Source organism: Sinohyriopsis cumingii, chromosome 9 (assembly GCF_028554795.1).
Source record: "Sinohyriopsis cumingii isolate HCF-2022 chromosome 9, ASM2855479v2, whole genome shotgun sequence".
NCBI classification, from domain to species: domain Eukaryota; kingdom Metazoa; phylum Mollusca; class Bivalvia; order Unionida; family Unionidae; genus Sinohyriopsis; species Sinohyriopsis cumingii.
Genome location: NC_142969.1, coordinates 33,733,166 through 33,745,681, shown reverse-complemented (window position 1 = coordinate 33,745,681; position 12,516 = coordinate 33,733,166). Strand labels below are relative to the sequence as shown.

The window sequence follows — 12,516 nt, the reverse complement described above, 5'->3', positions numbered from 1 at the left end:
CAAACACAACGATTGAACAATATAAAAAAACTCAGCTCGTATTTAGAAAAAGAAACCTCAATATAATGTTCACTGTGTAGACAAAGAATTGACTAGCTAAGCCGGTTTAAACTTGTAACTTTTGAATAGGAGTAGGAATTATACGAAAAGATCAATTGAGCCATGATCCAAATGTAGAAAATGATGTAGATAATTAGAAAATAATAATTAGAAAGAAAACAATGTCGTGAGATATAGAGGTACCCACCGCTCGTTTGGACATAATTGTCAATAGCCAAAGCTCTGGACGTAAATGAATTTATATCTCTCTTTACGATTCCAGGTACTTTGAAAGCGTAGCCAACAAACACTTCATTGTATTTCATGTTCATTTGATCTTGAAAATATATATAGAGGGTAAATGTATTTAACCCATCTGTTACCACAACAAGCTGAAAGCTAACGTTCTGAAAAACATAAAAACAACAATCATATTATTAGGCTGCATTAACTTTCTGGTACATAATATTGCGCAGCTATTCAATTCCACTGTTATCAATTTTATTAAGAAGACATTGGAAATCATTTAGAGGCGAGTCATTGATTCCACAAAACAAAGTTAGAAATAAAATAGAATAATACTGTTAGCTAATATTGTATTGTACACGGTAATAAATATATGAGTGTGTACATTGGTAAATAATAGTAATATTAAATAATATTTAAGCATTCACAGCATATTTTTTCATATGAAGCTAATATATAAAAATGTAGTACATTTTCAATAAATCGTGACAAGATTAATTGTATTTTTTACTGTGTGCACCTTCCATATAAAATTATCGATACGCAGTGGATTATTGTATGTTCTATCAAAGCATAAATCTTTGAAATTTCTTTAGTTACTAAATTAACTCATCTCAAACCATACAATATGAATCCTTGTATACCTAGGAAAACATTTTGCACATTTTCATCTTAATATTTTCAAAGTTCACGTTTTAATTTAAAGCACTAATTCAAGCACGATTCTAAATATAGGCTTAGATTTTTATATTTATGTACATTTGGCGAGATACACACGTTCAGACCTTGGTAATGCTTGTAAAATCTTGTATTACATTTTGGGAATGACAAAGCTAATAAAACGTGTTGAAATATTTATCCTGCAAGACCTGATTCTGTGGCTATTTGTGGGTGTCAAATTTGCTGGATACAGTTATTTGTAATACAACTCTAAGAGCTGAGTTATAGGTTTTGAGAACAACAGTGTTACCTCTGATTGTCTAGAGTAGGCTGGATATGGATACACCTTGTCCCACGTGACTACGAGAAGAAATGTTGGAGTGAAATGTCTTTGGTCACTTTCACTACGACGCACGAAATCGCGCGCCTTCACAACATTCTCTTGTGTGCTTAAAGCATAATTTCTGATCACGTCATAGGCATGGTAGTAGATAATAGCTTCTCGAAATGGTCCAGCCAGTTGAAGGTCAAGATCAGTAAAGTATGGTGCGAGATAAGAATGTTGCTGAAAATCATGGTCACTACGTGGTGGATTGGGTGTAGTTAATTTTTCGGAGAATGAAACAATTCCATTACTGCAGATCTGGAAATAGAAAAAATAATTATATACCAGTATCTGATTCATAGTCTGATGCATAAGGTGCATACAAAAACCTAGAATCACTGACAACGTCTACGATTATAATTTAGCACACATTTCCACCTATTTGAAATATTGAAAAATGATGCAAAGAAATAAAGTAAATCATTAAAAAATAATCTTAATAAAGACGTGAAGAGAGTGATAGATAAAATGGTTTGCTGTATGATGAAACAAAACTATAATCTACTTTTATATCTTTAACGATACGCTATGATTTTGTTTTGTGTTTATTTGTTCTTGTGTTAGTATATACAACATGCATATGTAAATTGAATGCTGACGTAAATCTCGTTTTTCCACTTATTCGTGAACACAACCAATCTTATTACGAATATTCTTCTAGTATTTAAATATATCAATCGTCACTTTAAATCACTTTTAATAGACTGTGTGTCATTGTCTTGCTACTTACATGCATTTGTGTATAAAGCATTCCATACACTGGAAACGGTAATGATGAGGTCACAACGGAGCTGCAAGCGTCGTCCACGTTTCTAAGTGTCAGATCATTTGCCGACAGGCCATAACTAAACTTAAGAGTAGCTATAAAAAAAAACAGTTATTAAAAAAGTGAAAAAGTGAATAAATTGATTCAACTATAAAACCACATGGAGACCGGGCTATGAGGTAACAAAGTTTAAAAACTGAAAGTCTAACTTAATATACGTAAAATATGGAAGCGAGACAAGCAAGACATATAAATGGTACGATGGAGAAGACATAAGCAAGATTTAAATGAATAACGCATTATATATGATGCCATTATCAGTTAAGATCTCCCCTTGTCGGAACTATGCGACGAATCTCTTTTCTCTTTTCTACCAACTCAAGAAAGAACTGTCCGAATATTTTTAGTGTTATCTAGGTATATAAATCATACAATTGAATGTTCTGGGTATATACTTGTGCTAGTGCTTGAAGTCGTTGATTTCGTAGTTGTACTGGTTTGTGTTAGAACTTCGTTTGTGGGTGCTGTTGTGTGCATCGTGGTCTGCAGAGTAGTCTGCATGTTTGTAGCAGAACTTATCCAAGGTGTTGTATCGCGGCTAGTCCTTGCGAGAGGAGTGGTAGTGCTAGTGATGTCAACGTCTATGCCTGTCGTAGATGGAATAGGATTTGTTGTGCTGGTACTGGTTACTCTTGTGCTAGTATTTGTTGGCGACTGTGTTGTTAACATCGAGGTAAATGACTTCGTTTCAGTAGTTGACCTTTCTGTTGTCTTACTAATTTCGGCCGTTGTGGAGGTGATACTTGTTGTTGGCACGTCTAATGTTGTAGTATTTAATGTCAGTGGTGTTGTAGTTGTTGTCTCCGATGCAGCAGTAGTTAGTTCCGTCGTGGAGCTATCTGTTGTTTTCTCTGTGATTATATAATAAATAATGAAAGTATATGCTTCCACAGAATAAAATATGAATGGAAAAAGCTTGTTTTGTATTCCAATGTTGATTCAATATTATCCGTTATGATGTATTCCGCTAATTATTTACTATTATTCACTATTATGTATTCCACTGTTTACTTATTATTTATTTGAATAGACTCATAATTGCATTGGGAAAGGCTTCTTAAAAACGTGGTCAAGTAAAGAATATGACAATAATAGCATATACTGATGGAAACTATATTTTATTCGATCCAAAGTTTATAATTTAAATTAATTTAAACCGGTCAACCACAAATATTTGTTAAATAAATGGCAAGCTAATTTTTACATAGTCAACCGTTTATGGGTCAGGAGCTACAAAAACTTGCTAAATATCAACGGTGTTAAACTTACAGAAACAACATAAACGAGCAACGAAGCCAGACAGCTCACATGTTTGAGAAATGCTTATGGTCGTGCAAAAGTATCGATGATAGTCAAGAACGAAATAGCAAGACTGAATTAACATTTTTTGAAATATTACATTCATGTCTCACCCGACAATATGTTAGTGAAACAGATTAATACTTCATACAAGCTATTGTGAATCATTTCAAGGGAAATTGTGTTGGATATTAAGGACTGCTAAATATAGAATAATACTTCCGTTTTATGTTATATAATTTAAAATTCCAAGCTTTTATTAATTATGAATAATTGCTAACAAGATCCAACGCGTTATTTTGGTGTAGCGGTCGTACATTATAATGAATGTTTGAAATTAAGCAGGTTAGAATTATTACTTCTACAACAATATAATTTAAATTATTTAATCCAGAATCAGAGTAGGAATCCGTATCATAGGCAATAAATATGCTAAAATTAATCATGAATATTTCAATGATGACCAAAGACTATATATCAATTCAGTAATGTTGCGCACGAAAATCTATATTCTATTACATACGATCACAATGTTGATTGGTTTTGTTGCCGACAGCATCGTTGCCTGATATATGGTCTTTAATTTGGGCGATTTCAAAATACTGATGTGTGTTCTCTCGATGGAACAAGCACCGGGATGTGGGTTAGATTGCGGCCCAAATGTTTTGCTATATATTTGCCTGTAGATTTCCTGATTCTCTAAGTAGCAAACCAATAGCGATAAATCTTTAGGAAGTTGTCTACTTTAAGGAAGCATTCTTCTCCTGTAGAGGTCTAACGGGGTTAGTCATATTATGTGGGGTTGTGTAATCATTAGGGTATTTATAACCCGGACACTGATTTCAATTGTAATGTTCGAGAGAGAGAGATAATAGTAGTTAAAGTAAATTGAGGAGCTTGAACCTTAACAGAGTTTAAAAAAAACTACTATCTTAGTCTTTTGCAGTAAACATCGTACTCCAGACGTGTAGCAGGAAGATCAATGCGTTGCCTTCATTATTTTCACTGTTTTTGTTCTGTTATCATTTCCCTGCATCTATTAATGTGTTTGAACTTCACCTATGAACAATGATGATCTACGATATTTGCATATGCCGGCGATGAAGTGTGAATGTGTAATAAATAATCTGAACCACAATTATGAAGAACGATAATATGCGAAAGATATATATTGCAGTAATGATCTGTTAAAAATACATTTTTCATTCGACGGCGATGTCTACATACTAGTTTTAAAATGAATAATCTTCATGCAAGTCTATATAGCATATGTAATGAATGATGTGACCTTCATTTATGAAGAACGATCATATACGATAGATAAAAATGGCAGCAATGGTTTGCTATTAATGCTTTTTGCATTATTTGGCAATGTCATCATCATCGCTTTAAAAGGAACAATCCTCAAGTAGGTCTACGTAGTTGCATATGATATGTTTCGTCATTAGTTCCATTTCCTGCGCAGTTATTGGTCACAAATTAGACACTGATGTTATCAACTACACACACGCATTTCTTCACTTAATCATATAAGATATAACGTAATATTATCACCTATATACGTTCAAAGAATTGTTCCACGCCTATATATATACTGCATAGTTATAGTTAGAGTTTAATCTATAAATAAAATAGTGTATCCTTTCTTCATTATCATTCATCATCATGAATACCATGATTTATCAAAAGTGGTTAAATTTACTTGAACGTAAATTGACAATTACGTTCTATAGACCATCAAACTGCGTCTTGAAATCGCTCTGTCGTTTGCGGACATAACAAAAGCTTCTAATATGCAAAAAAGAATACCCATATATGTTAATAGGCTAGAAATCGAAGATTAATACTTTTCTACCATGTATAGTCTACATCCACAACTGACTGGAAATATTAATTATGATTCGCGCTGGACGCATTCAATCTTTAAATATCGAAGTTTGGAATAAACAATTTCCGATATTATCTTCTATTTGGCAAACTAAACTTAATACTTTTTAAAGACCTTAAAAAATATTTGGTACCAAATGGAGATAGAAAATATCTTAGTAGTTTCCCTTATTAATCTCACTGCAATTCCAGCTAAACAAGAAATTGGCAACAGCTATGAAACACATATGATATTTTGTGTTCTCCTACACACCCTCGTTATTTGTTATATGCACTGGGCCTTTGTTTTTTACACTTGCCAAAGTTAAATTCACACTTATTAGAAACTATCAAAAATATTCGCTTTCACAAATGAGAAAGGCATAATGAAAGTGATTTTCGTTTTGAACATCATGGAGATTTCAATCCGTTCAAAGAATTGTTCCAAAACGAAGTTTAATGTATAATTGATTTAGAGATTAATCTATAAAATAAGTAGTATATTTTTCCTTTATAATCATTCTTCTTCATGGAAAATGCGAATCCTCAAACGTAGATACATTCGTTACAGTATTGACAATTACATTCTATAGACCATAGAACTGCGTCTAGAAGTCGTTATGTTGCTTGCGGACATAACTATGAAAACTTCAAATATGCAGATAAGAATATCCATATATATTGTCACGCTAGACATGCATACTTTTCTACCATCTGCTGTATATGTCGTCAACTGATTGGGAAATATATATTATAATTTGCGCATGACATATTCATTCTTCACGTCTCGTAGTTTGGAATAAAAGATTTCGGATATTATCTTCTATTTGCCAAACTATAATTAATGCCATTTAAAAACCTTAAAAAATATTTGGTACCAAATGGATACAGAAAATATATTATTTTTTTCCTATATCAACATCACTGAAATTCCAACTAAACAAGAAATTAGCAAAACCACGAAGCACATACCAAGCATTATGTGTGTCCGTCACGACTAACACATAATTGACGAATTATCTTCCCTCTATTCAGAGCACGCCTTAAAATATAGGTTGCCAGTATTTAACTACGTAAACCTTTTAGATTTTGCTTCAGATACACATCATTATACAAAAAGACTCACTGTCCTTATGTATTTGCAGTAAACATCGTACGCCAGCAGAACAAGTGAAAGTGTAAGACGTTGTTTTGTTTTCTTGATTCTTCTGTATTTTGAATTCGGCATAGATTCTGTCATTTTGGAAGAATGCTAATAAAGTATGTTCATCTACATTACCTACCTAAGCCGATAATGAATCCCAAATATCATAATGAATTCTTTCAACTTCCTCTATGAAAGAGCAACATTCTGTGATATTTAATCATGGCAGACATCTGTTGCTAATAGTACATGTTGCATTCTTTAGTGAGGGCTTCAGGAATTTATTAGATAGAACAATTGGCATGAAGCTGTATATGTCAGAAATTATTTGTTCTCATTCATTCGATTTTCATTCCACTTAGAATTTATTTTTTAGTTTTCTTCCTACCAACTGCGCTTAACAAACCTAAATCGAACAGCATTGCTTAACTTTATTTTCTAAATGGTGTGCTTCTCACGCATCGTGTAATCACTGCTGTAATGTAGATCTGTAGTTTAGCATTCAGTATAGAAATAAAGTGAATTATTTTTAATTCATCTTCTTCCATCATCATAGGAAACACGATCACAACAATAGTAAAGTTAATTTATATTTCTAGATAGCTATATAGATAAGATGCGTTATATTCTAAAGTGTATTGCTCTTCGTTTCAAACACCCGTTTTTTTTTGCTATATGCGCTAGGCCTTTGTTGTATTCCATTGTCAAATTAATCTTCACAAATAGTTGAGGCCGTAAATAATATTCGCTTTTAAAAATGATAAAGGCATAAAGGGTTTTATTTTCGTTGTGTACATCATGGAGATTCCAATCAATCAAGTAAATGCGAGCTGAAAATCATATCCTAAATACAAACTGTACATACTTCACCTGGATCTCAAACTATTGATCAATTGATCTTTCTTGGGTTAGACATACAATTTACGTGATGTAAATATATTTTGTTTTGTCAAGTTGTACGACTTCTTTTCAGAATACAGTAAGGTTCAACTAAATGGCCTATGTTGGGATTTTGGAGCTCTAAACAATATGAGTTCTGCATAAATACCTGTACCACTGCCGGAAGTCTCAGTCAGTAACGTCGCAATAGTAGAAGTTGTCATCTCGCTTGTTGAAGGAGTCTGTAACTCTGTCATTGAATTTGTAGTGTCAGCTTCTATACTTGTCGTCGTTCTGCTGCTTGCCACGATGGTGGTAGAAACTGTTAATGGCTGTATTGTAGATGTAGTACTTTGTGCAATTTTGCTTGTGATCGGCACATCGCTGATTTCAGTATTTTGGGCTGTGATAGAGGTTGCTGTTGTTGCCTCCTCTGTTGACGGGATAGTGCTTGAATGTGGAAATGTAGTTTCTGTTGCCTTTGTCGTTGTTGTAATTGGCTCACGCGAGCTGCTTCTGGTTGAAGTCACTTCTGTAAAAATGGAACCGACACCTAAATTGCAAGCAAATTCTCTCTTACGTTCTAAAGACAGTCTGAAACTGTATAGAGTAAATAAAAGCTACTATCTCACTCTTCTGCAGTAAACGTCGCATTACAGACGTGTAGGGGAACATCAAAGCGTTGCCTTAATTATTTTATATTTTTCTTTTGTTTATCATTTCCCAGCTTCTACTAATGTATTTGATTTTCCCCTATGAACAACGATGATCTACGATATTTGCATATGCCGCCGATGAAGTGCGAACATGTAATAAATGATCTGAACCACAAATATTAAGAACCATAATATACGAAGCATATATATTGATGTAAGAATTTGTTAGTAATACCTTTTGCATTCGTCGGCGATGTCAACATATCACCTATTAAAAGAAAAGTCTTCACGTAAGTCTATACAGCACATGCAATGAATTATCTGACTCACAAGCATGAAGAACTATCATATACGAATGATACGAATGGCAGCAAGGATGTTCTAATACTGCGTTTTTCATACTTCGGCGATGTCTTCGTCATCGTTTCAAACAGACAGCCCTCAGGTAGGTATATATACCTGCATATAATAGGTTTCTTCAGTAGTTCCATTAACAACGCAGCTATAAGTCATGTATTAGTCACTAATGTTAGAAACTAATCAAACGTATGACTTCAAGTAATCCACCAAGACATAGCGTAATATTAGGACCTCTATCCGTTCGAAGAATTGTTCCAAAACGATGTTTAATGTGTAATTGTATTTAAAGTTTAATCTATAAAGTAGGTAGTATATCTGTCCTTCATAATCATTCCTCTTCATGGAAAACACGATGTCTCAAACGTGGATATATTCATTACAGTATTGTCAATTATGTTCTATAGACCATCGAACTTCATCTTGAAGTCTTTATGTTGATTGCGGACATAACTATGAAAGCTTAACATATGCAAAAAAAAAAAAAAATATCCATATATGTTCTCACGCTAGACCTCGATGATGCATACATTTCTAACATCCACTGTATATGTACTTATCCGATTGGGAAATAATTATGATTTGCGCATGACGCATTCAGTCTTCACGTCTTGAAGTTTGGAATAAACGTTTTCCGTTATTATCTTCTATTTGTCAACCTGAAATTAATGCCTTCTAAGGACCTTATGAAATATTTGGTACCAAATGGAGACGAAAAATATCGAATTGTTTTCCTATGTCAATATCATTCAAATTCAAACTAAACAAGAAATATGCAACAACTATGCAACACATACGAAAGATTATGTGTGTCGTCAAGACACGACTCGCAATAATTGATGTATATATCTTCCCTCTATTAAGAGTACGTCATTATACAAAAAGACTCAATGTCCTTATTTGTTTGCAGTAAACCTCGTACGCCAGGAGAAAACTGGAATAATAAGATGTTGTTTTATTTTTTTGCTCTTCTGTTTTTCAATTCGGCAGAGCCAGTGACATTTTAGAAGCACGCTATTAAAGTATGATCATTTACATTAGTTACCTATGCCGATAATGAATCCCAACCTTCATGATGAATTCTTTGAACTTCCTTTGTGAAAGAGCTCTATTCTAAGATATTTAAACATGTCAGATATCTATCGCTGATAGTACCAGTTGCATTCTTCAGTGACGGCTTCATGGTCTTATTACATAGAACAATTGGCATGAAGGTGTATAGGTCAGAAATTTTTGGTTCTCATTCATTCGATTTTCATTCCACGTAGAAATTATTGTTTAGTTTTCTTCCTACCAACTGCGCTTAAAACACTTTCATCTAACACAGCATCTCTTAATGATATGTTCTGAAAGTTGTGCTTCTCACGCATCGTATAATCACTGCTTTAATGTAGATATGTAGTTTAAAATACAGTCTAGAAATAAAGTGAATTATTTTTAATTGACCTTCTTTCATCTTGATCGAAAACACGATGGCAACAATAGAAAAGTTAATTTATAGTTCAACTTCTTTTCTAAAGACCCTCGAAATCTGAGTTCAAAATGTTCTGTTCCATGAGCACAGAATTGTGAAAGCTTCAAATTCCTTTAAAGAATTTCCATATAAATTTATATTTATGCTCAAGCTACATAGATAATATGCATTCTTTTCTTCATTTCAACTGAATTGGAGCACTAAACAATATGAGTTCTGCATCAATACCTGTACCACTGCTGGAAGTCTCAGTCAGTATCGTCGCAGTAGTAGAAGTTGTCATCTCGTTTGTTGCAGCTGATGTGAGCGTTTTGGAAGTTGAAGGAGTCTGTAACTCTGTCATTGCACTTGTAGTGTCAGCTAATATACTTGTCGTTGTTATGAAGCTGCTGCTTGCAACGGTGGTGGTAGAAGTTAGTGATGGCTGTGTTGTAGATGTAGTGCTTTCTGTCATTTTGCTTGTGATCGGCATGTCTGTGATTTCAGTATTTTGGGCTGTGGTAGTGGTGGTTGTTCTTGTCTCCTCTGTCCATGGGATAGTGCTTGAATGTGGAAATGTAATTTCTGTTGCCTTTGTCGTTGTTGTAATTGGCTCAGGCGTGATGCTGCTGGTTGAAGTCACTTCTGTAAAAAAGGAACCGAGACCTAAATTACAAGCAAATTCTCTCTTACATTCTGAAAACATCTTGAACGTGTATAGAGTAAATAAAGACTATTATTTTACTCTTTTGCAGTCAACGTCGTATTCCAGACGTGTAGGGGAAGATCAATGCGTTGCTTTAATTATTTTCTGTTTTTGTTTTGTTTATCATTTCCCAGCTTCTGCTAATGTGTTTGAATTTCCACTTCTTCCACAACACTTACCATGAACTCCTCGCCGAATTTAAGAACTACACAAACATTTTACACTGATGGATCAAAATATGAGGAAAAGGCTGCTGCAGCCTTTGTTTGTGAAATTCACACATCACAAGTTCGCTTACCAAATGGAACATCAATTTTTTCAGCCGAAATCAGAGCAATAGAACTTGCTCTGCAACATATAGAAAACAAACGCATTTTAAACAGCATCATCTTCTCCATCTCACTATCAGTACTTCAGTCACTACACAATAGAAAACTGGAGAATCCATTATTGAAAAACATACTCGTCAAAAATACCGAGCTGAGTGTCTCCCACAATACAATATACTGTTGGTTGCCTAGCCATATTGGTATTAAAGGTAACGAAATAGCAGATCGCGCTGATAAACTGGCCCTTTCTCAAGAACCATCTGATTTTAAAATACCGTATACTGATTTTAAACCTAGTGTCAGAAAGTACTTACGTCAGAAGAGGCAGGCATCATGGAATGATGCAGTGAATAATAAACTTCATGCAATCAAGCCAACTCTAGGAGAATGGACTCCTTCCTACAGAACCATAGTTAGGGAGGAGGTAATCATTGCAAGAACCCGAATCGGTCATACTTATATTACCCACTCACACACACTAAAAGGAGAAGACCCACCAGAGTGCGTTTCTTGCAATGAACCTTTCACTGTTAAGCACTTTATGATAGAGTGTTTCGATCTGCAACCTACGCACGATCATTAATACAATGTGCACATGAAGGAACTTTTTGATACTATAAAGGTCACTCGTAGCATAGAGTTCCTGAAAGCAGTAAATATTTACTCTAAACTCTAACTTTTATGCTATCAACTTGTGCAGTTTTATGCAATATATGTATATATACCGTATCTTTTAATACCGTTTCATCATTCTTCATTAACGTACACCATTTACATCCCACGTTGATCGGGAAGCTGTATTTTCCACCGTTACCATCCTATCGTTTTAATTTCAACAATTTGTTTTTTATATCGCTGGTTGATATGTTACTTTTTATAACTTTTTAAAAAGATTATACATATAACATTTTCTTTGGCGCCAAATAGCATAACAGTGCTGATGCGCCGTTAAAACTCAACCAATCAATCAATCAGTTAATGAATTTTCCCTATCAAGAACGATGATCAACGATATGTGCATATGCCGCCGATGAAGTGTGAACACGCAATAAATGATCTGAACCACAATTATTAAGAATCGTAATATACGAAACATATATATTGCAGTAAGAATTTGTTAAGAATACATTTTGCATTCGTCGGCGATGTCAACATATTACCTATTAAAGGAAAAGTCCTCACGCAAGTCTATATAGCCCATGCAATGAATTATCTGACCCACAAGCATGAAGAACTATCATATACGAATGATACGAATGGCAGCAAGGATTTTCAAATAATACATTTTGCATTCTTCGGCGATGTCTTCGTCATCGTTTCAGACGGACAGCCCTCAGGTAGGTATATATATCTGCATATAATAGGTTTCGTCAGTAGTTCCATTAACAACGCAGCTATACGTCATTTATTAGTCACTAATGTTATCAACTAATCAAACATATGACTTCAATTAATGCAACAAGACATAGCGTAATATTAGGACCTCCATCCGTTCAGAGAATTGTTCCAAAACGATGTTTAATGTATAATTGTATTGAAAGTTTAATCTATAAAGCAAGTATTATATATGTCTTTCATAATAATTCCTCTTCATGGAAAACACGAAGTTTCAAACGTGGATACATTCATTACAGTATTGTCAACTATGTTATATAAACCATCGAACTGCGT

The 12,516-nt window shown here is 34.0% G+C and overlaps 1 protein-coding gene across 1 annotated transcript in view; it reads right to left on the bottom strand.

The window, feature by feature from the left end:
- The window catches only part of LOC149791512 (uncharacterized), a 66,205-nt gene extending 56,478 nt beyond the window's left edge, over positions 1–9,727 (bottom strand). Inside the window, exons 1-6 of the mRNA XM_089969438.1 lie at positions 9,652–9,727; positions 7,514–7,876; positions 2,552–3,007; positions 2,061–2,191; positions 1,256–1,588; positions 248–446 (exon numbers count right to left, since the gene is read on the bottom strand). Coding sequence (XP_089825564.1) covers positions 248–446; positions 1,256–1,588; positions 2,061–2,191; positions 2,552–3,007; positions 7,514–7,876; positions 9,652–9,727 — 1,558 coding nt within the window. The remainder of the gene's footprint in view (positions 1–247; positions 447–1,255; positions 1,589–2,060; positions 2,192–2,551; positions 3,008–7,513; positions 7,877–9,651) is intronic.
- Between the last annotated feature and the right edge of the window lie 2,789 nt (positions 9,728–12,516).